General features: G+C 43.2%; 1 protein-coding gene and 2 non-coding genes across 3 annotated transcripts; 2 read left to right on the forward strand and 1 right to left on the reverse strand.

The window, feature by feature from the left end:
- The first annotated feature begins 1,252 nt into the window (after positions 1-1,252).
- On the forward strand, positions 1,253-1,325 carry trnar-ucg. Its single transcript has one exon. It is a non-coding gene; the product is annotated as a tRNA-Arg (tRNA).
- A 4,720-nt stretch (positions 1,326-6,045) lies between these two features.
- trnaq-cug lies at positions 6,046-6,117 on the reverse strand. Its single transcript has one exon. It is a non-coding gene; the product is annotated as a tRNA-Gln (tRNA).
- A 5,087-nt stretch (positions 6,118-11,204) lies between these two features.
- On the forward strand, positions 11,205-26,503 carry LOC112223373 (WD repeat domain phosphoinositide-interacting protein 3). Its single transcript, XM_024386367.2, has 10 exons — positions 11,205-11,393; positions 12,411-12,485; positions 13,644-13,745; positions 14,038-14,125; positions 17,812-17,906; positions 18,098-18,288; positions 24,678-24,763; positions 24,982-25,083; positions 25,418-25,539; positions 25,954-26,503. Exons 1-10 carry the CDS (start codon positions 11,327-11,329, stop codon positions 26,058-26,060), a joined length of 1,035 nt encoding a protein of 344 aa, XP_024242135.1. The 5' UTR covers positions 11,205-11,326; the 3' UTR covers positions 26,061-26,503.
- The last annotated feature ends 131 nt before the right edge of the window (positions 26,504-26,634 follow it).

Consider the following 26,634-nt stretch of genomic DNA (forward strand, 5'->3'; position numbering starts at 1 on the left):
TGCAATTAAAGCTTTGGAATGAAAATATGTCTGTCTGTGGATTTTGTTATATTACTCTGAAAATGTACATTGATGGTTAATGATTTGATTAATTGGCTGGTGGAATGATTAATGGAGGACACAGTGGTGGACAAAGTGGTGGACAAAGTTGCCAATTGTCATACTTGAGGTAAAGTAAAGAGACTAATGGAAAATGACTTGAATAAAAGTTAGTCACTCAGTAAAATAGTACTTCAGTAAAAGTTAAAGTATTTGGTTTAAAAAAAAACTAAGTATCAAAAAAATAAATGTAATTAAGTATTAAAAGTATAAGTACATTACTTATATTAAGCAAAATAGATGACACGATTGTTTTTTTTTCTTTTCCATTTACAGATAGCCAGGGGCACACTCCAACACAACTTACAAAGCATTTGTGTTTAGTGAGTCCGCTAGATCAGATGCAGTAGGTATGACTACGGATTTTCTCTTTAAGTGACTATGTGCATGTCCTGCTAAGCAGTCAAAATGTAACGAGTACTTTTGGGTGTCAGGGAAAATGTATGGAGTAGAAAGTACATTATTTTCAAAACAATGTAGTGAAGAAAAAGTTGTCCAACACATAAATAGTAACGTAAAGATACCCCCCCAAAAAACACGCACACAGGGAGGGTCAAGTTCCTCCGATTTTCATTCACCCCGACGATCCCCGGGTCTTCCACCAAGATGCGCTATTGACCAGGTCAACGGCGTCTACCTTTACGTATAACTACATTATTTCACTCGTGTAGTTATATTTACAGTGTTGAGCTGCACACACTCACTCCAGCACGGTGAGCCACTAAGCAGAAAACAAATATTCAATCCGAGTTTTGTAAACCGAAGCCCGACATCGCGAGATGTCCGTGAACGCTTGCCAAGCAGACTCGGTAGAACAGACCGGGTTTGATGTTTAAGAATTCAATGAGAGAAGTGAACAATTTAATTTTCTCGAAATCTTCTCTAGCTAATGTCTTCGGTAAACGAACTTGTTATTACTCCAACCTCGTGAAAGTGACAAACTGACACGTTTACATTATCGAATTAGTGCCATTGATAACAAGACTAATTGCGATTGCGTGTTTCTGCGCATGAGCACAGCTAGCCAAGGTCGCCATGACATCACCTAAAAGCGTAAAATTATATCTTCATATTACCCCATCTTTGATCCAACATTAAATAATAGTAGTAATAGTAGTAGCATTTAAATCTCTAAAACGTTGTCCTCTACATAGACCGCGTGGCCTAATGGATAAGGCGTCTGACTTCGAATCAGAAGATTGAGGGTTCGAGTCCCTTCGTGGTCGTCTTTTGCTAAATCGTACGGTTACTGTGACATTTGTAGCTAGGTACGTTCATTTGATTGCGAAAGTGTAAAGATTTAACAATTGCGTGATTCAGCATAACTTAACAGGCAAACAAGTTAAATGTTCTTATTTCTCATACTGTACACGACCGCATATCATTTCTACATCTTCTTGCACAGTTAGGGTTGCTAAGTACTTCCGAACCGAGTGCACCAGTTCTCTTCGCTTTCCAGTTGTGGGCGTTTTCAGCTACGTATAATAAGGTAACTGCACTACGAAATCTTGTACAGCAGAGTGGCGCAGCGGAAGCGTGCTGGGCCCATAACCCAGAGGTCGATGGATCGAAACCATCCTCTGCTATTTTTTCTTCCCGTTCACGCGGAATCCGATGTTTTTTGCTCATTCATTGAACAACATTTAGTTGTACTTTATAGAAAATAACTGCAACAGCAATCAACTCAAATGAGGTCAACATATCCACAAAAACTCAACATAGATGTTTTATCCTTTCAAACAAAAAATGCTAATGTATTGATTACGTGAGAAAATAGTCACAAAGCAGGCCTCATTCACTACCTAGATGCTCTGAGGGCTATGTCCTTTGCAATAGACTCATTGGGCTTCTCAATAGTCTCTGCTATGATGTCAATATCTTCTGAATGTTGGCCCTGAGGTTGCTCTGCTGGCTCCTGCTCTGCTCTGACATCACCAGCAAGGCTCACTGCCTTGTTGATATGGTTTTTATTCTGCAGTGGAAGAAAGAGTACAAACATACTGAATTCAATATGTTACATCAAATAAAATAAAATCTAATTTTATTGGTCACGTACACATGGTTAGCAGATGTTAATGCGAGTGTAGTGAAATGCTTCTGCTTCTCGTTCCGACAGCGCAGTAAATATCTAACAGTAATCGAACAATTCCACAACAACTACATAATACTCAGAAGTCTAAGTAAAGGGGTGGAATAAGTATATATACATATAAATATATGGATGAGCGATGACCGAGCGGCACAGGCAAGATGCAATAGATGGTATAAAATATAGTATATACATATGAGATGAGTAATGCAAGATATGTAAACATTATTAAAGTGACTAGTGATCCGTTTATTAAAGTGGCCAATGATATCAAGTCTGTATGTAGGCAGCAGCCTCTCTGTGTTAGTGATGGCTGTTTAACAGTCTGATGGCCTTGAGATAGAAGCTATTTTTCAGTCTCTTGGTCCTAGTTTTGATGCACCTGTACTGACCTCGCCTTCTGGATGATAGCGGGGGGAACGGGCAGTGGCTCCTAGATGATCTTTTTGGCCTTCCTGTGACATCGGGTGCTGTAGGTGTCCTGGAAGGCAGGTAGTTTGCCCCCAGTGATGTGTTGTGCAAACTGCACCACCCTCTGGAGAGCCTTGCAGTTGTGGGTGGTGCAGTTGCAGTACCAGGCAGTGATACAGCCCGACAGGATTCTCTCAATTGTGCATCTGTAAAAGTTTGTGAAGGTTTTGGATGAAAAGCCAAATTTCTTCAGCCTCCTTAGGTGGGTGGACCATTTCAGTTTGTCCGTGATGTGTACGCCGAGGAACATAAAACTTACTACCCTCTCCACTACTGTCCCGTCGATGTGGATAGGGGGGTAGCTCCCTCTGCTGTTTCCTGAAGTCCATGATCATATCCTTTGTTTTGTTGACGTTGAGTGAGAGGTTGTTTTCCTGACACCACACTCTGAGTGCCCTCACCTCCTCCCTGTAGGCTGTCTATTCGTAGTTGGTAATCAAGTCCACTACTGTTGAGTCATCTGCAAACTTGATGATTGACTTGGAGGCATGCATGGCCACGCAGTCATGGGTGAACAGGGAGTACAGGAAGGGGCTGAGCACGCACCCTTGTGGGGCCCCAGTGTTGAGGATCAGCGAAGTGGGGGTATTGTTTCCTACCTTCACCACCTGGGGGCGGCCCGTCAGGAAGTCCAGGACCCAATTGCACAGGGCCGGGTTAAGAACCAGGCCTCAAGCTTAATGATGAGCTTGGAGAGTACCATGGTGTTGAATGCTGAGCTGTAGTCAATGAACAGCATTCTTACATAGGTATTCCTCTTGTCCAGATGGGATAGGACAGTGTGCAGTGTGATGGCAAATTGCATCGTCTGAAGACCTATTATGGCGGTATGCAAATTGAAGTGGGTCTGAGGTGGTAGGTAAGGTGGAGATGATATGATCCTTGACTAGTCTCTCAAAGCACTTCAAGATGATATAAGTGAGTTACCTTTGACTTCTTGGGAACAGGAACATTGGTGGCCATCTTGAAGCATGTTGGGACAGCAGACTGGGATAGGGAGATATTGAATATGTCCGCTGGTCTGCGTATGCTCTGAGGATGCGGCTAGAGATGCCTTCTAGGCCGGCAGCCTTGCGAGGGTTGGCACTTTTAGATGTCTTACTCACATCGGCCACAGAGAAGGAGAGGGAGGGCCCGCAGTCCTTGGTAGCGGGCCACGTCGGTGGCACTGTATTATCCTCAAAGCGGACAAAGAAAGTGTTTAGTTTGTCTGGAAGCAAGATGTCGGTGTCCATGACGTGGCTGGTTTTCTTTTTGTAGTTAGTGATTGCCTGTAGACCATGCCACATACGTCTCATGTCTGAGCCGTTGAATTGCTTCTCCACTTTGTCCCTATACTAACATTTCGCTTGTTTGATTGCCTTGCGGAAGAAATAACTAAACTGTTTGTTTTTGAAAGTATTCCCAGTCATCTTTCCATGGTTAAATGCGGTGGTTCGCGTTTTCAGTTTTGCGCGAATGCCGCCATCCATCCACAGTTTCTGGTTAGGGTAGGTTTGAATGGTCAGAGTTGGTACAGCATCTCCAATGCACTTCCTTATAAACTCACTCACCGAATCATAGTATAAATCGATATTATTCTCTGAGGGTGCTCGGAACATTTCACAGTCTGCGTGCTCAAAACCATTTTGAAGTGTGGATTCGGATTGGTCAGACCAGCGTTGAAAAGTTCTTATCACGGGTACATCCTGTTTGAGTTTCTGCCTGTAGGACAGGAGGAGCTAAATGGAGTTGTGGTCAGATTTGCCGAAGGGAGGGCCTTGTATGCATCGCGGAAGTTAGAGCAGTGATCCAGTGTATTGCCCGAGTGCTACAATCAATTTAGGTAGCCTTGTTCTCAAATTTCCTTTTTAAAATCCCCAGCTACAATAAATGCAGCCTCAGGATATATGGTTTCCAGTTTGCATAGATTTCAGTGAAGTTCCTTGAGGGCCGTCGCGGTATAGGCTTGAGGGGGGATGTACACGACTATGACAATAACCGACGAGAATTGTCTTGGGAGATAATATGGTCTGCATTTGATTGTGAGGAATTCTAGGTCAGGTGAACAAAACTTGAGTTCCTATATGTTGTTACGATTACACCATGAGTCATTAATCATGAAGCGTACACCCCAGCCCTTCTTCTTCCCAGAGAGATGTTTATTTCTGTCGGCGCGATGCATAAAGAATCCCGGTGGTTGTACCGACTCCGACAACATATCCTGAGAGATCCATGTTTCCGTGAAACAGAGTATTACAATCCCTGATGTCTCTCTGGAAAGCAACCCTTGCCATAATTTAGTCTACCTTGTTATCTAGAGACTGGACATTGGTGAGTAATTTCCAAGACGGCATAGCAGTCGGACGTGTGTTTGTCTTTGTCTTATCCCATGTATTATCCCATGTAAATAGCAGTTTTTTCATATATATTTGAATCTCACATTCTATCTACAAACTAAATATACTGACTAGAACCACATTTTTTGATCATATTGCTCCAGTGCTAGCCTCTCTACACTGACTTCCTGTTAAGGCAAGGGCTGATTTCTAGGTTTTACTGCAAACCTAAAAAGCATTACATTGGCTTGCTCCTACCTATCTTTCCGATTTGGTCCTGCCGTACATACCTACAAGTACGCTTCGGTCACAAGACGCAGGCCTCCTAACTGTCCCTAGAATTTCTAAGCAAACAGCTGAAGGCAGGGCTTTCTCCTATAGAGCTCCATTTTTATGGAATGGTCTGCCTACCCATGTGAGAGACGCAGACTCGGTCTCAACCTTTAAGTCTTTATTGAAGACTCATCTCTTCAGTAGGTCCTATGATTGAGTGTAGTCTGGCCCAGGAGTGTGAAGGGGAATGGAAAGGCACTGGAGCAACGAACCCCCCTTGCTTTCTCTGCCTGGCTGGTTCACCCTCTCTCCACTGGGATTCTCTGCCTCTAACCCTATTACAGAGTCACTGGATTACTGGTGCTCTTCCATGCAGCCCCTAGGAGGGGTGCGTCACTTGAGTGGGTTGAGTCACTGACATGATCTTCCTGTCTGGGTTCCTATGGGTTGTCAGATGCTCGGTTTCCATAACTAAAACTTGGACATTGACTGAGGAGGTTTCAGTTTCTTATATACAAAGGGGGCAATTTTCCTTGTAGAGTAATGGACTGAATCATTCCTGAACAGTGAGAGAGTTGAAAACAACATTTTGCTATGAATTAATCCATTAAGTATTTTCTCGGTTGCCAAGGTAAAGACCGTTTAGTTTTGATAGGATAGTCTTGAAAATGCACGGGTTATGAAAATCAATCTTGTTAGCTAGTACCTCGCATGCATTAACACAGCGCAAATTTAGGTCGGACAAATGTTCGGTGGAATACATGTGACAATTCTTCATGGTCGTGATAAAACATTAGGTCCTACTGAGATTTGAACTCGGATCGCTGGATTCAGAGTCCAGAGTGCTAACCATTACACCATAGAACCACGTTTTGCTTTCCATTCTGCAACACATTTTGAACTATTGGAATTTCGTGCGTCATTATATGTATAGCAAATACATTGTACACAACCAGGAAGCTGACAGCTGGCTGTTTGGGAGGCAGTCGATATTGATTCATGGAACATCATGCCCCACATGTGATTGTTATCATTCCCAATGCAAGCAAAATTAAAGGGACTCGCACACACAATCACTGGTTTAGGAGGCCAATGCCTTATCCATTATAGACCACTGGGGCGCATTAAGAAAATATATATATGCATATATATGCCGGAATGACTATAGGGCCTACAAATTCATATTAGTACTGTCGTGTAAAAGCATTCTTTTCAAACTACAATTTCCATAGATATTTTCACGAAGGCCACGCTGGGCCAACACCGTGATGGACAATTTTACCAAGGACATGGCATGGGTTAGCGAGAGTTAGCAAACCAGCTAGCTACCGTATCATTCTGGGCACGTGGTCGCATTTTAGCTAACTAGCTACCTACCTGACCTGTCTAGCTAACTTTCATCTGACTGGAGCAATGTCTGTCTCTGGTGTACTTCCTCAGCTATCTCTGGTGGAGACCGACAATGTAGTTGTGTCTGTATTCCCGGGTTGCGGTTATCTTCCTCTTTTTTAATTTGTTTTATTTAAAAAAATAAAATTGTATTTATTTAATCCGTCAGTCATTGGCGACAGCTAGCTAGCTAACTAGCTATTTGCGAAAGGATATATTGTCATACAGCAGCAAGCGCTTTTAAAGGCCAAAATAATCAATATTCTCTTATAGATCGTGGTGATAAACTTGCCTCCGCATTAATAATATAAATTACTTTTTAAACAGGTCAACATTCACAAAGCCGCGGGGCCAGACGGATTACCAGGACGTGTACTCAAAGCATGCGCGGGCCAACTGGCAAGTGTCTTCACTGACATTTTCAACCTCTCCCTGGCCGAGTCTGTAAAACCTACATGTTTCAAACAGACCACCATAGTCCCTGTGCACAAGAAAGCGAATGTAACCTGCCTAAATGACTACTGCCCCGTAGCACTCACGTCGGTAGCCATGAAGTGCGTTGCATGGCTGGTCATGGCTCACATCAACACCATCATATCGGAAACTCTAGACCCACTCCAATTCGCATACCACCCCAACAGATCCACAGATGACGCAATCTCAATCGCACTCCACAGTGCCCTTTCCCACCTAGACAAAAATAACTACTTTGTAAAAATACTGTTCATTGACTACAGCTCAGCGTTCAACATCATAGTGCCCACAAAGCTCATCACTAAGCTAAGGACCCTGGGACTAAACACCTCCCTCTGCAACTGGATCCTGATCTTCCTGACGGGCCGCCCCAAGGTGGTAAGGATAGGCAACAACACATCTGCCACGCTGATCCTCAACACTGAGGCCCCTCAGGGTTGCGTGCATAGTCCCCTCCTGTACTCCCTGTTCACCCACGACTGTGTGGTCAAGCACGACTCCAACACCATCATTAAGTTTGCTGACAACACAACATTGGTAGGCCTGATCACCGACAACGATGAGACAGCCTATAGGGAGGAGGTCAGAGACCTGGCAGTGTAGAGCCAGGACAAGAACCTCTCTCATTGTGAGCAAGTCAAAGGACAATAGGAAAAGGAACAGGCCCCCATTAACTTCAACGGGGCTGTAGTGGAGTAGGTTGAGAGTTTAAAGTTCCTTGGTGTCCAGATCACCAACAAACTATCATGGTCCAAACACACCAAGGCAGTCGTGAAGAGGGCACGACAACACCTTTTCCCCCTGGTCCCCAGATCCTCAAAAAGTTCTACAGCTGCACCATCAACAGCATCCTGACCGATTGCATTACCGCCTGGTATGGCAAACGCTCGGCATCTGACCGGAATGCACTACAGAGGGTAGTGCGTACAGCCCAGTACATCACTGGTGCCAAGTTTCCTGACATCCAGGACCTACTAGGCGGTGTCAGAAGAAGGCCCAAAAAATATTCAAAGACTCCATTCACCCAAGTCATAGACTGTTCTCTCTGCAACCGCACGGCAAGCGGTATAAGCACTCTCAGATAATTCATTTAGAGACACTGAATTGATCTGAGAGTCACAGGGCTATGGTGAAGCTCATATAATTAAATATGGACTTTATGATATAACTCTGACTTGTGTGTGGTTTGCTCTCTCAAGATTTGGTAATACAGGAAATTTCCACGACACCTCGTTATTGTTATGTCAATTTATTGTGTTACTTTTTGATTGATCCAGGCTGTATCACAACCGGTCGTGATTGGGAGTCCCATATGGCGGCGCACAATTGGCCCAGCATCGTACAATTGGCCCAGCGTCGTACAATTGGCCCAGCGTCGTACAATTGGCCCAGCGTTTGGTGATTTGTAACAGATGTCTCTTTCCATTCATCATTTGGCTGCTGCACAGTTTGAATTGATTGATTTTATTTGTCAGTTAAAAAAAGACATACTGTATATAAGATTTGTCAAAGTGACCAGGATTGCACAATAAAGTCGGGGACTTATTTCCGTTGTGGTCCCTATTTTTTTAACATAAATAAATATACAATTACATCGATACAGACACGTTACAGAGAAACACTGTGGCATTGGGCTCTTGAGTGCTGCAGCAGTCTAAGGCACTGCATCTCAATACAAGAGGCGTCACTACAGTCCTTGGTTTGAATCCAGGCTGTATCACATCTGGCCGTGATTGGGAGTACCGTAGGGTGGTGCACATTTGGCCCAGTGTCGTCCAGGTTTGGCCTGAGTAGGCTGTCATTGTAAATCAGAATTTGTTCTTAGCTGACTTGCCTGGAAACAGAAAAAAGAAATACAGAAACAAATGCTTGACCTCCAGATGAGTATGGGAGGGAGGTTTAAGGACAATTATTACAAGCTTGTTTTGGCTGGTCTGTAGCTTATTCTTTAGATGTTTGGGGCTGCTGGTGAACCATGACGTACAGGCAAAATCAAAGTTACACTGGACTAGTGCACTTGAGCCTTTAGGGTGTCTGTGGCTAGGTTTCCACCCAATTGGTGACAGTTTTTACGTCAATATTCCATTGGAGCCTGGTGGGAGGAGCTATAGGAGGACGGGCTCGTTGGAATGGCTGGAATGGCATAAATGGAAACAGAGGGAAACGTGTTTAACTCCGTTCCATTTATTCCATTCCAGCCATTACAATGAGCCAGTCCTCCTATAGCTCCTCACACCAGCCTCCACTGGAATTCTAAAATCTGCATAAAAATCATCGGCATATTTTCCCATCAAAGTTGTGTTTCCATCAAATTCACTTATTGCGGATGAAGTATGTTCTAGCCAACAGCTCACAGACACACTGTGGGTAAAGCCTACTACATTATGAGATTATTATGGATAAAAGCTAAATTATTTGTATTTGTCAAACGGCAGCCAAGCATCGATCATCATGTCACCAGAATAAGACCCTCGATATTTATTGAAAGGAGCATCAAGCTCATCACCGTGCTCTTTCACCACCCGGTGAAGTACATAATAACTTATTTAATCTGTAGCCTATTAAACTGCATCCCATGATGTCTTTGATATTTTTTTATCCAATGTACTTAACTAGCATTAAAAGGTTGGATGGAAACCTGGTTAATGTAAAGCCATTTTGAGGATGCTGGAATTATATTTTCCATGCCTACAGGAGACATTTGAAGTATCCTAATCATATTCAAACATTGTGACTGGGTGTGTTCATGCCACATATAAAACGTAATACAGTTTAAAAGTTAAATGATAATATGCTATTTTGAAGAATTCGGTTCTAGGTGTGCGAGGAACAGCCGTTTGGATTGGAGAGGAGGCAGAGTGTTTTAAGCTTTCCTGAATAACCGGGCCTGCCGGGATCCTATGTTGACACATTATTACAGGATGACTTGGGAGAATGATGATCTGAAACAGACAGCACATCTCAGTATCTAAAGTAAAAAATACAGCCAGACTAGTCTGCGACTGTGCCTTTCTAGACCTTATGAACTGTCCAGAGTCGACCCACAACTGATCCAAATCGAATGAAACATTCAAATCACAGGGCTTTTGCACCACTATTCAAATGACATTTTCACTGCAACCGAGAGCAGAATTTTGTACTCACTTGACATTTTTCATTGTATTGTGGTGTTGTAGACTAGTCTAGGTAGGATACTTGTATTGTACCTAAACAAAAATCAATAGGGGAGATTTTTGAGCTGCGTACTTCAAGGCTTCACTGTATTTTCATGCGCAATGATGCACCTGGCCTTGTTCTTGTGGATTCATATAGAACATTTATGCATCTTTGACTGCTTTTATGTGTGGTATGATGGCTAGTTAGCCTATTGCAGATCTGGACAAACTATCCACCTACGACTATTGTCACTATGAATGGTGGATGGAGGGCAGGATAGAACAGACTGGTAGTCTATATTGGCCTATATAGTAAAAGTTAGTGCGCGGAAAAGCGGAGTGCACAAGGGAAGTACCAAAACAGTGTCAAGTACCGCCCCGCTCCCATAAATTTCAATCTGTCCTTAAATGACTAAGTCGGATGCTGAGGTCCTGGGCTGGAGTTTAAAGTACATTTAAACTCCAGTACGTTTAAAGTAGCCTTTTATTGTCCTCAGCACAAGGTGCACATGTGTAATGATCATGCTGTTTTTAATAAGCTTCTTGATATGCCACACCTTTCAGGTGGTTGAACTATCCTGTCAAAGGAGAAATGCTCACTAAAAAGGATGTAAACCCATTTGCGCAAAACATTTGAGAGAAATAAGCTTTTTGTGCATGTGGAAAGTTTCTGAGATCTTTTATTTCAGCTCATGAAACATGGGACCAACACTTTACATGTTGCGTTTAATGTATATATTTATGTTGTATCATAACACAGAGAAAAAGATACCTAAGTTTTAATATGTTTTCACTGTTTAATAAAGGTGAAATAAAATATCAAATATACAGTATATTGTTTTTTTTCTCCACTGTCTTTGAACTAGTACTGAAACGCCCACTCCCAATCAATCAATCAATCAATCGATCGCTCGGTGCTCGTTTGAGCGTCCTGGAACCAATAGCTGTGTCTGGCTGTGTTGTTTTTCCTGGCTGCTTGTCTGGGGCACAGGAGGAACGCTAGCTAGCATTCTGTTAAAATTCGGCTAACGTACGGCTGTGATTATCTGATCGACGTAATGAATTTATTACCGTCAAATGCACACGGGAACGGACTCTTGTACGCGGGATTCAACCAGGATCATGGTGAGAAATGGTTTCCTCATCGAAATCGTCTTTGGTTGACGGTTTTTGTCGTCGATGCCACGCTACCGACGACGTGTTGAGGCCGGGGGTTAACTTTAAACGTTTTGTCAGCCTTCGCTAGCTAGCTGGCTAGTTGTTCTCTAGGCATATTAAGTTGTTGTGAAATCGTGATTGGATTGTCATTTGAGAAAACTAAAATCATTTTACATGTAACACATTTAGGTGTAACATCATGACCAGAGCGAGTTAAATGTTATGAATCTGTTAGGCTCTTCCATTTGTACCACTAATGTTGTCTGATGTCAAATAAACAGCTGCTAAACTTTAGTTAAATGTATGTTGTAAATAGCCAACATAACGTTACTCTTCACTTTACCGTATATACTTGCAGGGGTTGTTAAATGTCCTCATCTTTAGCGTCTCTGTCGTTGACAAGCTAACTATCTTAGCTACATAGTAGCGGTACAGCACAGATGGCTATAACAAAGATGGTATAACGCTCCCATTTTATCTGTGGTTATAACGTTAGTTTGACAACTGCTAAATAGTTTACATCAAAAGATGGCTAGGTATTTTTTATTGAACCTGTTTTTAACTAGGCAGCTCAAGTTCTGAGGGTGGGTGGGTCTGGGTGGCCCCTAGCCAGCTTTTCTTCACTGAGCAGTGAATGAATGGGTCTCCTTCCAAACAAAGAAATGACTGGTAGCTAATATTCAAACACTCTGTTCAATGCCCACTGTGTGTGCCTTCCTCACAGGCAGCATCTGGTCACTGGAGCAGTAGGACAAACTCCAACTCTGATATGATAGAGCGAAAGAACAGGAACAGATAGGAGACTGAATGGAAACCATAGTCTGTCCTTAGTCGACCTTCCATATAATCATGATGTCTTCGAAGACAGACACACATTGCGGCACAATGTGATTATCTTGGGTTTGTTCATACACTGTGAATTTGTTTGGACCAAGCTTCGATCAGGGTTGTTCTAACCAATGGTATTTTCTGTGCTCCTTCCAGGATGCTTTGCTTGCGGAATGGAGAATGGGTTTAGAGTGTACAACGCAGACCCACTCAAAGAGAAAGAAAAACAAGGTAAACATATGTCAAGATAATGACCGTACAGCAAATATGAAACACAAAATCCTAATTGTCTATAATAAATAAATAAGTCATGATTCATCATAATGTGTTTTTTCCACAGTTTACTATTGATCAAAAGGTATCGGGTAACCATTCTATTGATATGTAAAGGAACTCAATGGGTGAGTAGTAGTGCTTGCAGTAAATCGAGGCACTTTTGCTGCATACCGGGGCCACAGCATTGTGACAGCGAGAGCCAGCGCACTTCCTTCCTGTTCTTGCTGTGTGTGAGACGAGATGGATCTGTCTGTGGCTGGATTGGTACTCTAGTTGGATGAGGAGGGCTATATGAGAAAGTTAATCATTCCGCCACTCGGCCCTGCACATGTGACTCCTCACTCCGCACATAACCTGGTCCAAAGTCACTATAGGAAACAACGGCTTACTGTCGTTAGTACTGTAGGGAAATTATTATTTAATATTGTTTAAATTGAACCTTTATTTAACTAGGCAAGTCAGTTAGAACAAATTCTTATTTACAATGACGACCTACCCCGTCAAAACCCAGATGACACTGGGCCAATTGTGCACCGCACTATGGGACTCCCAATCATGGCCGGTTGTGATACAACCTGGATTCGAACCAGGGTGTCTGTAGTGACGCCTCTAGCACTGAAATGCAATACCTTAGACCGCTGTGCCACGCCACTCGGGAGCCTATAGGCCAGGGATAACCTGGTCCTGTTGGTTTTTTCTGCAGGGTGTGCAGGCTTTTGTTACAGACCAGTGTTATTTTAAACAAACACTTTTTCTGTTCATTGTCCAACCTTTACCTATGTGTGCAGGTGCTAGGATATTGGGTTTCTGTGAGGCATCATGCATGCTGGGAAGACTTGTTTTAATATGCAGATGGAATGAGTTGTCTGCTACTTACTGTCTGCTACTTTCTTGAAAACGAGTAAAACTTTTGAGATATTAAAACTATTTAAATCCTCCTGATCAGGAGTGTATCTTTCTAGTAACATTTTAGAGATCTTGTCGGCAATAATATTTTGGATAATTGTGGTGGTTTTTGAGGCAACATCCTTGATTCTCGTTGGCTCGGTTTACTCGGCACCTGCCAGATTGACAGCATAATGGCCAATGAGGTGGGTTCTGTGTGTCTTCCAGAGTTCATGGAGGGCGGGGTCAGCCATGTGGAGATGCTGTTCAGGTGTAACTACCTAGCGCTGGTCGGAGGAGGGAAGAAGCCCAAATATCCACCTAACAAAGGTATGGTGGTTACTGTGTGTGTGGTGCTTGTGTTGAACTTGCCTGTATCTATGTACTATGAGCATAACAAATAATATATTTTGGAACCCTCAAAATAACACTAAAAAAAAAAATCTGTTTGAAATGTTTCCCTTGCAATTATCTCAATAGTGGTAGACTTTTCCATCAGATTGACCGTATCCAGTTATTTCTTTACATTTGGTCTGAAACTAGAGACAAACGGCATCATCTCTCTCACGTTAGTCTTCTTGACTGTTGTTAATTCCCACCATGTCCTCTGTTTTCCTCCTAGTGATGATCTGGGATGACCTGAAGAAAAAGACTGTTATAGAAATCGAGTTCTCCACGGAGGTCAAAGCAGTGAAGCTTCGAAGGGACCGGTAGGAACACTTGTGTTTCCCTCTGGGTGTTTCGATCAGCAGCGTTGAGTGCCAACACAACCACACATTGGGCGTTTCTCAATACGCATACTACTGTGCTCCCGAGTGCATTCTATTGCAGACGTTTTCCTGAGTACGTTCTTGTGTGGACGAGAGTGTGACGAATGCATAAAACATTCCACTTGAGAACCACTCACCTTCCCCCTACTGTATTACCTCACACTGCTCGTTCCCATTCACTGAACCGTCTTCCAGCCAGGACAATGGCAACAATAGAGACCAAACAAGTTCTACACAAGGCACACGTTTTACTTCATAATTATCAGCTAGATAGCCCTATTGAACTATTGACTTGCCACTTCACTGAACCGTCTTCCAGCCAGGAAAATAGCGATGAAACAAGATACAGTACCAGTCAAAAGTTTGGACACACCTACCCATTCAAGGGTTTTTCTTTATTTTTACTATTTTCTACATTGCAGAATAATAGTGAAGACGTCAAAACTATGGAATAATATAGTATCAAAAAAGTGTTAAACAAATCAAAATGTATTTTATATTTGAGAATCTTCAAAGTAGCCACCTTTTGCCTTGATGACGGCTTTGCACACTTTTGGCATTCTCTCAACCAGCTTCATGAGGAATGCTTTTCCAACATTCTTGACGGAGTTCCCACATATGCTCAGCATTTGTTGGCTGCTTTTCCTTCACTCTGTGTTCCAACTCTTCCCAAACCATCTCAATTGGATTGAGAAAGGGTGATTGTGGAGGCCAGGTCATTTGATGCAGCACTCCATCACTCTCCGTCTTGGTCAAATAGGCCTTACACAGCCTTGAGGTGTTTTGGGTCATTGTCCTGTTGAAAAATGATTGTGCCACTAAGCACAAACCAGATGGGATGGCGTATCGCTGCAGAATGCTGTGATTGCCATGCTGATTAAGTGTGCCTTCAATTCTAAATCACTGACAGTTTCACCAGCAAAGCACCCCCACACCATCACACCTCCTCCTCCATGCTTCATGGTGGGAACCACACATGCAGAGATCATCCGTTCACCTACTCTGCATCCCACGAAGACACAGCGGTTGGAACCAAAAATCTCAAATTTGGACCAAAGGACAGATTTCCACCGGTCTAATGTCCATTGCTCGTGTTTCTTGGCCCAAGCAAGTCTCTTATTATTGGTGTCTTTTAGTAGTGGTTTCTTTGCAGCAATTTGACCACGAAGGCCTGATTCACGCAGTCTCTGAACAGTTGATGTTGAGATGTGTCTGTCACTTGATCTCTGTGAAGCAGTTATTTGGACTGCAATCTGAGGTGCAGTTAACTCTAATGACCTTGTCCTCTGCAGCAGAGGGAACTCCGGGTCTTCCTTTCCTGTGGCGGTCCTCATGAGAGCCAGTTTCATCATAGCGCTTGATGGTTTTTGCGACTGCACTTTGAAAGTTTCTCCAAGTAATAATGGACTGTCGTTTCTCTTTTCTTTTTTGAGCTGTTCTTGCCATCATTTGGACTCAGCCCTATTTGGTAAAAGACTCAGCCCTATTTGGTAAAAGACTATCTTCTGTATACCACCTCTACGTTTGCACAACATAACTGATTGGCTTAAACACATTAAGAAGGAAAGAAATTCCACAAATTCACTTTTAACAAGGCACACATGTTAATTGAAATGCATTCCAGGTGACAACCTCATGAAGCTGGTTGAGAGAATGCCAAAGGGCGGCAACTTTGAAGAATCTCAAATATATAATATATTTTGATTTACTACAAGGTTACTACATGATTCCATATGTTATTTTATAGTTTTGATGTTTTTGCTATTATTCTACAATGTAGAAAATAGTACAAATAAAGAAAAACCCTTGAATGAGTAGGTGTGTCCAAACGTTTGACTGGTACTGTGTATACTTCATAACAATCAGCTAGCTATATGTGAATTGTAATAATGTAGATGGTTTAACAGGCAAAATCTCCTAAAACTAATATTATGCAAGACACATGTCAAACCTTCGTTGGTAGCTAGCTAACAATTCTTTACTTATTATGGGCTTGTGATCTACGCTGCGTAGGCAGTTAAACATGTCAAAATTAACACAGCATGTATTTATTAACCTGTCAAGATAAAAAAAATATTATAGTCGGACAACATATGAGATATGAATAGACAACATATGAGATATGAATAGACAACATATGAGATATGAATAGACAACATATGAGATATGAATAGACAACATATGAGATATGAATAGACAACATATGAGATATGAATAGACAACATATGAGATATGAATAGGCAACATATGAGATATGAATAGACAACATATGAGATATGAATAGGCAACATTTCACTCCGAAGATGGAGTTTATTTTCTCTTGCTTCAGCTCAAATAATGTTCGCCATTGACTTCAATACATTTTGCGTTATTTGTACGGGGTTGCGTCATATTTCTGTGCATACATTCCATTGACGCTTGCATGCTTCAAAATATGTACAATTATGCATTAGAGAAGTGCCCTCCGTGCTCACATACTTGGATTTGGACTCATACTCCAACCCTCCCGTGCTCCAGTTTGCGTGCTCAGAGCGCAGTAGTAAGCATTTTGAGAAACACCCATCGACTCCAATGTAACTCACATTTTAGTACGAGTTTAACTCTTTGTTTAAGACCAACTAGGATTTACAGTCGTTGTGTTTCATCGTCAAAGGCACACAGCGATCGCATAAGCGTTGCTTACACGAGTACGCATTTCACTGTTAGTCGACACCTGTTGTTTTACGAAGCATCGGACGAATAAAGTGTCATTTAGTTGGAAGTACTGCAGGCCACTGTATTGGGAATCAAATGAGATATTTAGCTTTAGTTACAGGACAGAGAGGGTGGGAGACGGTACCAGCATTTAAATTTTTGAGTCATTTAGCAGACGCTCTTATCCAGAGTGACATACAGGAACAATTAGGGTTTAGTGCCCTGCTGAAGGGCACATCAACAGATTTTTTTTCACCTGGTTGGCTCGTGGAATCGAACCAGCAACATTTCGGTTACTGACCCGACGCTCTTAACCACTAGACTACCTGCTGCCTGTAGTAGTACAGTAATAACAGGCTGTGATTGCACTCTCTCTTCTTAGGCCCAGAACCTGTTGGATTGGCAGTCATTACATAGTAGTAATTGGTTGGTAATTATACAGTACTAGGTCCCATTGCAGTAATGGTATAACACAGTATAGATCCTTGTTGCTTTTAGAGAGGACTACGCTGGAATTGCCTGAAAAGCAATGACTGTTAAGATGTTCACCTTTTTAGGTAATGTTAAAGGGGAATGTTAGAAGGTAGCATGTCGGTGTCAGGAGAAATCACATTTGTCACTTACACATATTTAGCAGATGTTATTGCGGGTGTAGTGAAATGCTTGTGTTCCTAGTTCCAACAGTGCAGTAATATCTAACAATTCACAACAATACACACAAATCTAAAAGTAAAATAATGGAATTAAGAAATATATAAATATTATGATAAGCAATGTTGCGGTGGCATTGACTAAAATACAATAGAATAAAGTATATACATACGAAATGAGTAAAGCCAATGTTTTCTTACCAATGTTTCTCCATTGGATTGCTGTATGTTAGTGGGCCAGAAATCTTTAGCCTAATGTCTCTATCTCTCTTATGTCCTCAGGATCGTTGTGGTCCTGGACTCAATGATCAAAGTGTTCACGTTCACCCACAGCCCTCATCAGCTGCATGTATTTGAGACCTGCTATAACCCCAAAGGTCAGTACTACAATACAGACGGACCGACTACTGTCTACTGCAGCTTCCAGACTCCTAACCAGGCTGCTAAATACAATATTAGACATGCTCATAATTGAAGTAAACAAACAATCTTCACAACAGTTCTCTCCTCTCATCTCTCTCCCTCGCTCTCTCTCCCCTCTCCCTCCATTTTAATACACTCTCCCCAGGTCTGTGTGTGCTGTGTCCCAACAGTAACAACTCTCTCCTGGCGTTCCCGGGCACCCACTCTGGGCATGTGCAGATCGTAGACCTGGCCAACACAGAGAAGCCTCCAGTGGACATCCCCGCCCATGAGGGGGCGCTGTGCTGCATCGCCCTCAACCTGCAGGGAACCAGGATAGCCACCGCCTCTGAGAAAGTAATACAACCCTTTTTTTAAAATACTCATTGACTAAAGGGACATTCCACAGTAACAGAGTGAGACTGAGACTTTAAAATGTATGTCAAACAAAAACCAGTGATTACAAGGTTAAACCATACAAGTCTATGAGCAAGGACTACTTTTAACTATTTCCAAAACACATTTACTTGAAGAACACTGCAGATGCTAAGTTTGGTAACAGAATGACGGCACAAACAACACCAACCGTCAGATGCTAAGTTTGGTAACAGAATGAACTGCTCAAGTAAATGTTTTTTGTAAAATGTTCAGTGGAAATAGTTAAGTATTTTATTTTTTATTTTATTTCCCCTTTATTTAACCAGGTAGGCTAGTTGAGAACACCTTTGTTTAACCAGGTAGGCTAGTTGAGAACACCTTTATTTAACCAGGTAGGCTAGTTGAGAACACCTTTGTTTAACCAGGTAGGCTAGTTGAGAACACCTTTATTTAACCAGGTAGGCCAGTTGAGAACACCTTTGTTTAACCAGGTAGGCTAGTTGAGAACACCTTTGTTTAACCAGGTAGGCTAGTTGAGAACACCTTTATTTAACCAGGTAGGCTAGTTGAGAACACCTTTGTTTAACCAGGTAGGCTAGTTGAGAACACCTTTGTTTAACCAGGTAGGCTAGTTGAGAACACCTTTGTTTAACCAGGTAGGCTAGTTGAGAACACCTTTGTTTAACCAGGTAGGCTAGTTGAGAACACCTTTGTTTAACCAGGTAGGCTAGTTGAGAACACCTTTATTTAACCAGGTAGGCTAGTTGAGAACACCTTTGTTTAACCAGGTAGGCTAGTTGAGAACACCTTTATTTAACCAGGTAGGCCAGTTGAGAACACCTTTGTTTAACCAGGTAGGCTAGTTGAGAACACCTTTGTTTAACCAGGTAGGCTAGTTGAGAACACCTTTATTTAACCAGGTAGGCTAGTTGAGAACACCTTTGTTTAACCAGGTAGGCTAGTTGAGAACACCTTTGTTTAACCAGGTAGGCTAGTTGAGAACACCTTTGTTTAACCAGGTAGGCTAGTTGAGAACACCTTTGTTTAACCAGGTAGGCTAGTTGAGAACACCTTTGTTTAACCAGGTAGGCTAGTTGAGAACACCTTTGTTTAACCAGGTAGGCTAGTTGAGAACACCTTTGTTTAACCGGGTAGGCTAGTTGAGAACACCTTTGTTTAACCGGGTAGGCTAGTTGAGAACACCTTTGTTTAACCGGGTAGGCTAGTTGAGAACACCTTTGTTTAACCGGGTAGGCTAGTTGAGAACACCTTTGTTTAACCGGGTAGGCTAGTTGAGAACACCTTTGTTTAACCGGGTAGGCTAGTTGAGAACACCTTTGTTTAACCGGGTAGGCTAGTTGAGAACACCTTTGTTTAACCGGGTAGGCTAGTTGAGAACACCTTTGTTTAACCGGGTAGGCTAGTTGAGAACACCTTTGTTTAACCGGGTAGGCTAGTTGAGAACACCTTTGTTTAACCGGGTAGGCTAGTTGAGAACACCTTTGTTTAACCGGGTAGGCTAGTTGAGAACACCTTTGTTTAACCGGGTAGGCTAGTTGAGAACACCTTTGTTTAACCGGGTAGGCCAGTTGAGAACACCTTTGTTTAACCGGGTAGGCCAGTTGAGAACACCTTTGTTTAACCGGGTAGGCCAGTTGAGAACACCTTTGTTTAACCGGGTAGGCCAGTTGAGAACACCTTTGTTTAACCGGGTAGGCCAGTTGAGAACACCTTTGTTTAACCGGGTAGGCCAGTTGAGAACACCTTTGTTTAACCGGGTAGGCCAGTTGAGAACACCTTTGTTTAACCGGGTAGGCCAGTTGAGAACACCTTTGTTGAACCGGGTAGGCCAGTTGAGAACACCTTTGTTGAACCGGGTAGGCCAGTTGAGAACACCTTTGTTTAACCGGGTAGGCCAGTTGAGAACACCTTTGTTTAACCGGGTGGGCCAGTTGAGAACACCTTTGTTTAACCGGGTGGGCCAGTTGAGAACAAGTTCTCATTTACAACCTTGACCTGGCCAAGATAAAGCAAAGCAGAGCGACACAAACAAAAACACAGAGGTACACATGGGATAAACAAACATACAGTCAATAACACAATAGAAAAAGTCTATATACAGTGTGTGCAAATGAGGTAAGATAAGGGAGGTAAGGAAATAAATAGTGGCAAAATAATTACAATTTAGCAATTAAACACTGGAATGATAGATGTGCAGAGATGAATGTGCAAGTAGAGATACTGGGGTGCAAAGGAGAGAAAAAAAAACAGTTTGGGGATGAGGTAGTTGGATGGGCTATGTACAGCTGCAGTGATCTGTGAGCTGCTCTGACAGCTGGAGCTTAAAGTTATTGAGGGAGATATGTCTTTAGTTTCAGTGATTTCTGCAATTCGTTCCAGTAATTGGCGGCAGAGAACTGGAAGGAAAGGCGGCCAAAAGAGGAATCCTAGCAAAGACTTATAGATGACCTGGAGCCAGTGGGTTTATCGACGAATATGAAGCGAGGGCCAGCCAACGAGAGCATACAGGTCGCAGTGGTGGGTAGTATATGGGGCTTTGGTGACAAAACGGATGGCTCTGTGATAGACTGCATCCAATTTGCTGAGTAGAGTGTTGGAGGCTATTTTGTAAATGACATTGCCGAAGTCCAAGATCGGCAGGATAGTCAGTTATACAAGGGTATGTTTGGCAGCATGAGTGAAGGATGCTTTGTTGCGAAATATTAAGCTGATTCTAGAATTAATTTTGGATTGGAGATGCTTGATGTGAGTCTGCAAGGAGAGTTCACAGTCTAACCAGACATTTAGATATTTGTAGTTATCCACATATTCTAAGTCAGAACCGTCCAGAATAGTGATGCTGGATGGGTGGGCAGGTGCAGGCAGTGATCTGTTGAATAGCATGTATTTAGTTTTACTTGTTGGAGGCCACGGAAGGAGAGTTGTATGGCATTGAAGCTCGTCTGGAGGTTAGTTAACACAGTGTCCAAAGAAGGGCCAGAAGTATACAGAATGGTGTCATCTGCGTAGAGGTGGATCAGAGAATCATTATCAGCAGCAAGAGCGACATCATTGATGTATACAGAGAAAAGAGTCGGCCCTAGAATTGAACCCTGTGGCACCCCCATAGAGACTGCCAGAGGTCCGGACAACAGGCCCTCCGATTTGACACACAGAACTCTGTCTGATTTGTAGTTGGTGAACCAGGCGAGGCAGTCATTTGAGAAACTAAGGCTGTTGAGTCTGCCGATAAGAATGTGGTGATTGACAGAGTCGAAAGCCTTGGCCAGGTCGATGAATACAGCTGCACAGTATTGTCTCTTATCGATGGTGGTTATGATATCGTTTAGGACCTTGAGCGTGGCTGAGGGGAAACCATGACGAGCTCGGAAGCCAGATTGCATTAGTGGAGAGGGTACGGTTGGATTGGAAATGGTCAGTGATCTGTTTGTTAACTTGGCTTTTGAAGACCTTAGAAAGGCAGGGTAGGATAGATATAGGGGGGTAGCAGTTTGGGTCTAGAGTGTCTCCCCTTTGAAGAGGGGGATGACCACAGCAGCTTTCCAATCTTTGGGGATCTCAGATGATACGAAAGAGTTTGAACAGGCTAGTAATAGGGGATGCAATCATTTCGGTGGATAATTTTAGAAAGAGAGGGTCCAGATTGTCTAGTCCGTCTGATTTGTAGGGGTCCAGATTTTGCAGCTCTTTTAGAACATCTGGTATCTGGATTTGGGAGAAGGAGAAATGGGGGAGGCTTGGGCGAGTTGCTGTGAGGGGTGCAGGGCTGTTGATCGGGGTAGGGGTAGCCAGGTGGAAAGCATGGCCAGCCGTAGAAAAATGCATATTGAAATTCTCAATTATTGTGGATTTATTGGTGGTGACTGTGTTTCTTAGCCTCAGTACAGTGGGCAGCTAGGACGAGGTGCTCTTATTCTCCATGGACTTTACAGTGTCCCAGAACTTTTTGTAGTTTGTGCTACAAGATGCAAATTTCTGTTTGAAAAAGCTAGCCTTTGCTTTCCTAACTTCCTGTGTATATTGGTTCCTAATTTCCCTGAAAAGTTGCATATTGCGGGGTCTATTCGATGATAATGCAGTACGCCACAGGATGTTTTTGTGCTGGTCAAGGGCAGTCAGGTCTGGAGTGAACCAAGGGCTATATCTGTTCCTGGTTCTACATTTTTTGAACGGGGCATGCTTATTTACGATGGTGAGGAAGGCACTTTTAAAGAATAACCAGGTGTCCTCTACTCACAGAATGAGGTCAATATCCTTCAAGGATACCCCGGGCCAGGTTGATTAGAAAGGCCGGCTCGCTGAAGTGTTTTAGGGAGCGTTTGATAGTGATGAGGGGTGGTCGTTTGACCGCAGACCCACGTACGCAGGCAATAAGGTGGTAATCGCTGAGATCCTGGTTGAAAACAGTAGAGGTTTGTATTTGGAGGGCAGGTTCTTTAGGATGATATCTATGAGGGTGCCCGTGTTTACCTGGTAGGTTCTTTGATCATTTGTGTGAAATCGAGGGCATCAAGCTTAGATTGTTGGATTGCCGGGGTGTTAACCATGTCCCAGTTTAGGTCACCTAACAGTACGAGCTCTGAAGATAGATTGGGGGGCAATCAATTCACATATGGTGTCCAGGGCACAGCTGGGGGCAGAAGGTAGTCTATAGCAAGCGGCAACGGTGAGAGACTTGTTTCTGGAAAGGTGGATTTTTAGAAGTAGAAGCCCAAATTGTTTGTGCACAGACCTGGATAGTAAGACAGAACTTTGCAGGCTATCTCTGCAGTAGATTGCAACTCAGCAATGGACAAGGCATATTGACATTAGGGAGAGGCTTGCGTAGCCAAGTGATCCTAGGGTCCAGTGAATAGCTAGGCGGGCTGGAGACACGGCGATTCAGACAGCTAGTGGGCCGGGGCTAGCAGATGGGCCTTAGAGGGATGTCGCGACGGAAGACGTCTGTCGTAGCCCCCTCGTGCGTTTAAGTCGGCAGACCAGTTGTGATGGATCAGCAGGGCTCTGTGTAGTAAAAGGGTCCAGGCCAATTGGCAAAATAGGTATTTTAGCCCAAGATATTGGCTGATGGACCTCTTCAGCTAACAGTCCGATATGCTCTAGACAGCTAGTGGGCCGTGGCTAGCAGATGGGCATTCAAGATACGTCGCGACGGAGGAGCCTGTTGAAAAAATCCCCCTCGGGCGGATTACGTTGGTAGTCCAGTCGTGATAAATCGGTAGGGCTCCGTATCGGCAGTAAAAGGGGTCCAGGCCATTTGACAAAATAGGTATTGTAGCCCAAGGAGTGGCTGATGGACCTCTTCTGCTAGCCGGGAGATGGGCCTAGCATGGGCTAGCTCCAGGCTAATTGGTGTTTGCTTCGGGACAGAGACGTTAGCCAGGAGTAGCAACTCGGATTGCAGCTAGCTAGCTGCGATGATCCAGGTGAAAAGGTTCAGAGCTTGCCGTAGGAATCTGGAGATATGGAGAAGAAGAAGTCCGATATGCTCTGGATTGAATCGAGCTGTGCAGACTGGCTGGAGTTGTCCAGGCTAAAGGTTAGCTGATAACCGCTAGCAGTGGCTAGCAGTGGCTAGCTGACTAGTAGCTAGTTAGCTGACTAGCTTCTTTTGGGGGTTCCGGTTCTAAAGTAAAGAAAATAGCAGATCCATACCACATTAGGTGAGGCGGGTTGCAGGAGAGTATGTTGAAGTTGAGGTTAAGAAAAATATAAAAAATATGCAAAGAAAAAAGATATATAAAAAGATATATACACGGGACACCACAAGACGAAGACAGACGCCTGACTGCTACACCATCTTGGATTCAAGTTCTCACCAGTAGATAGTCTTTGTTCATAGAGCTGTATGGTTTGTTTAACTTTGCAATCATTGGTTTTTGTTTGACATACTCTTTTTTTTTTTTCTTTTTACTTTAAAATGTATGTGTCACTCTTAACGTGGAATTAACCCTTAACCCTTTTACCACTACTCCTGGGCTTAGACGGTACCTTTTTGTCTCTACAACTGGTTGTCATGGTTGCTTGTAGACGAGGCGTACCAACTCCCAACTGGTTGTCATGGTTGCTTGTAGACGAGGCGTACCAACTCCCAACTGGTTGTCATGGTTGCTTGTAGACGAGGCGCAACCAACTCCCAACTGGTTGTCATGGTTGCTTGTAGACGAGGCGCATCCAACTCCCAACTGGTTGTCATGGTTGCTTGTAGATGAGGCGTAACCAACTCCCACCTGGTTGTCATGGTTGCTTGTAGACGAGGCGTAACCAACTCCCAACTGGTTGTCATAGTTGCTTGTAGACGAGGCGTACCAACTCTCAACACCGTATCTCTCTTTATTTCTCTCCAGGGAACCCTGATCAGAATATTTGACACCATGGCAGGTCACCTGATTCAGGAGTTGAGGCGGGGGTCACAGGCCGCTAACATCTACTGGTGAGAACAACCAACCAACCTGGGTCTCTTCTTCACCTGATATTAGATGTGACAAATGAACTAACGTTTCCATTTTGAGTCATTTAAGCAGATGTTCTGATCCAGAGTGACTTACAGAGTGCATCTAAAGGTTGTTCGGTGCGACGACCTCATATTAGTCATAGTAAGTTGTTGTTGTTCTAGTCCTGATTGGTATCCCTCTGTTCCCCGTTCCCCAGCATCAACTTCAACCAGGACGCGTCCCTCATCTGTCTGTCTAGTGACCATGGTACAGTCCACATATTCGCTGCAGAGGACCCCAAGAGGAACAAACAGTCCAGGTCTGTCTGATTTGTCTGAGACAAACGTTTCCCCTTTCTATGCACTTTGTGACTGGAGCTCTTAAAAGGTCCAAATACTGCAACATTGATCATAGATTAAAGTACTGCCTTGGTGCCAGTGGTGATGAAGCTCTTTTTGAGAGAACTATCTATATTATTGACTGTTCAATGATATACACCATTTTTGGAAGAGTAACTTTGAAGTGAGCACATTTGTTTTCCAATGTTAATCTTTAAACCAGCCACCATTCCAAACCCCTTCCCGAATCCTTGTTTTGTTTCCTATAAATTCAAAACCCATCCCTGAATCATTGTTGTTTTCTTTTATCCTTAGCTTAGCCTCGGCTAGTTTCCTGCCTAAGTACTTCAGCTCCAAGTGGAGTTTCTCCAAGTTCCAGGTTCCATCAAATTCGCCGTGTGTGTGTGCCTTTGGAACAGAACCCAACTCTGTCATAGGTGAGGTGTGTGTGTGTGTGTGTGTGTGTGTGTGTGGTAGTGTTGCTCTCTGTGTACATGTTTGCTTTGGCACATCTCTGGAACAGAACCCAGTGCAGTCATAAATTAGTCATACTCCAGCTACTTCCTGCTTCCTGTCCAGTGTCTGTAAACACATTCAGCTTGACATTTCTTCAATGTTGACTCATTTGATTGTTGACCTGACACGACTGTTTTATTGTTGACATAATTTTAGACTTTGAGCGGGAAACTGTGTTCTTAGATTTGTGCATACTTTTGTGCCAACCAGAAGAAAAAACGTTTTTAGACTTTGAGGATATAGCTGATGTACATTCTCTTATTGCGACACTCTCTCTCGCTCTCTCTCTCTCTCTCTCTCGCTCTCTCTCTCTCTCGCTCTCTCTCTCATATCAGCCATTTGTGCTGACGGCAGCTACTACAAGTTCCTGTTCAACCCGAAGGGGGAGTGTTCCCGAGACGTCTACGCCCAGTTCCTGGAGATGACTGATGAGAAGATCTGACCTTTAACCCAGACTCCTCCTGCAGACAGACAGACGTGTGTTTATTTTCTGGAGCAGGAGGACAAGGGGGGATGGACAGAAGGAGGAGGTTAGGTGTCTCTGCTCACCCAGTGCTGATAGACTCTCAATGGAGAGAGGGAGACCGCCTTAGAAACGACAAGACGGATGGAGGGAGCGATGAATGAAGTCAATGTCCTCTCTGACACAAACTACTTAGAGACCATCCCTGAACAACTAGCAAAGGACAGACAGATGGACAGACTGTCACCTGGACCTTGTTGTCCTGCTACTCTGAGAACCAAACAGGGAAATGTATTTTTGTTGCTTTTTATAGGTGTCTTCCGTGGAATTTACAATGATCGGTCGATTATTCTGGTTATTTTTTTTAAAGGCGTTAATTCCAATAGGTAGATACATAGAAAAATAAATATTGTAAACTAACACCACCTAATCTAACTATAGGGAGTGCCTCTGAGCTGAATCAATATTGGAGTGTGTATATACTCGCATATGTGCCTTCAGGAACTATTCATACCCTTTGACTTATTTCTCATTTTGTTGTTACAGCCTGAAT

Source organism: Oncorhynchus tshawytscha, linkage group LG24 (genome assembly GCF_018296145.1).
Source record: "Oncorhynchus tshawytscha isolate Ot180627B linkage group LG24, Otsh_v2.0, whole genome shotgun sequence".
NCBI classification, from domain to species: domain Eukaryota; kingdom Metazoa; phylum Chordata; class Actinopteri; order Salmoniformes; family Salmonidae; genus Oncorhynchus; species Oncorhynchus tshawytscha.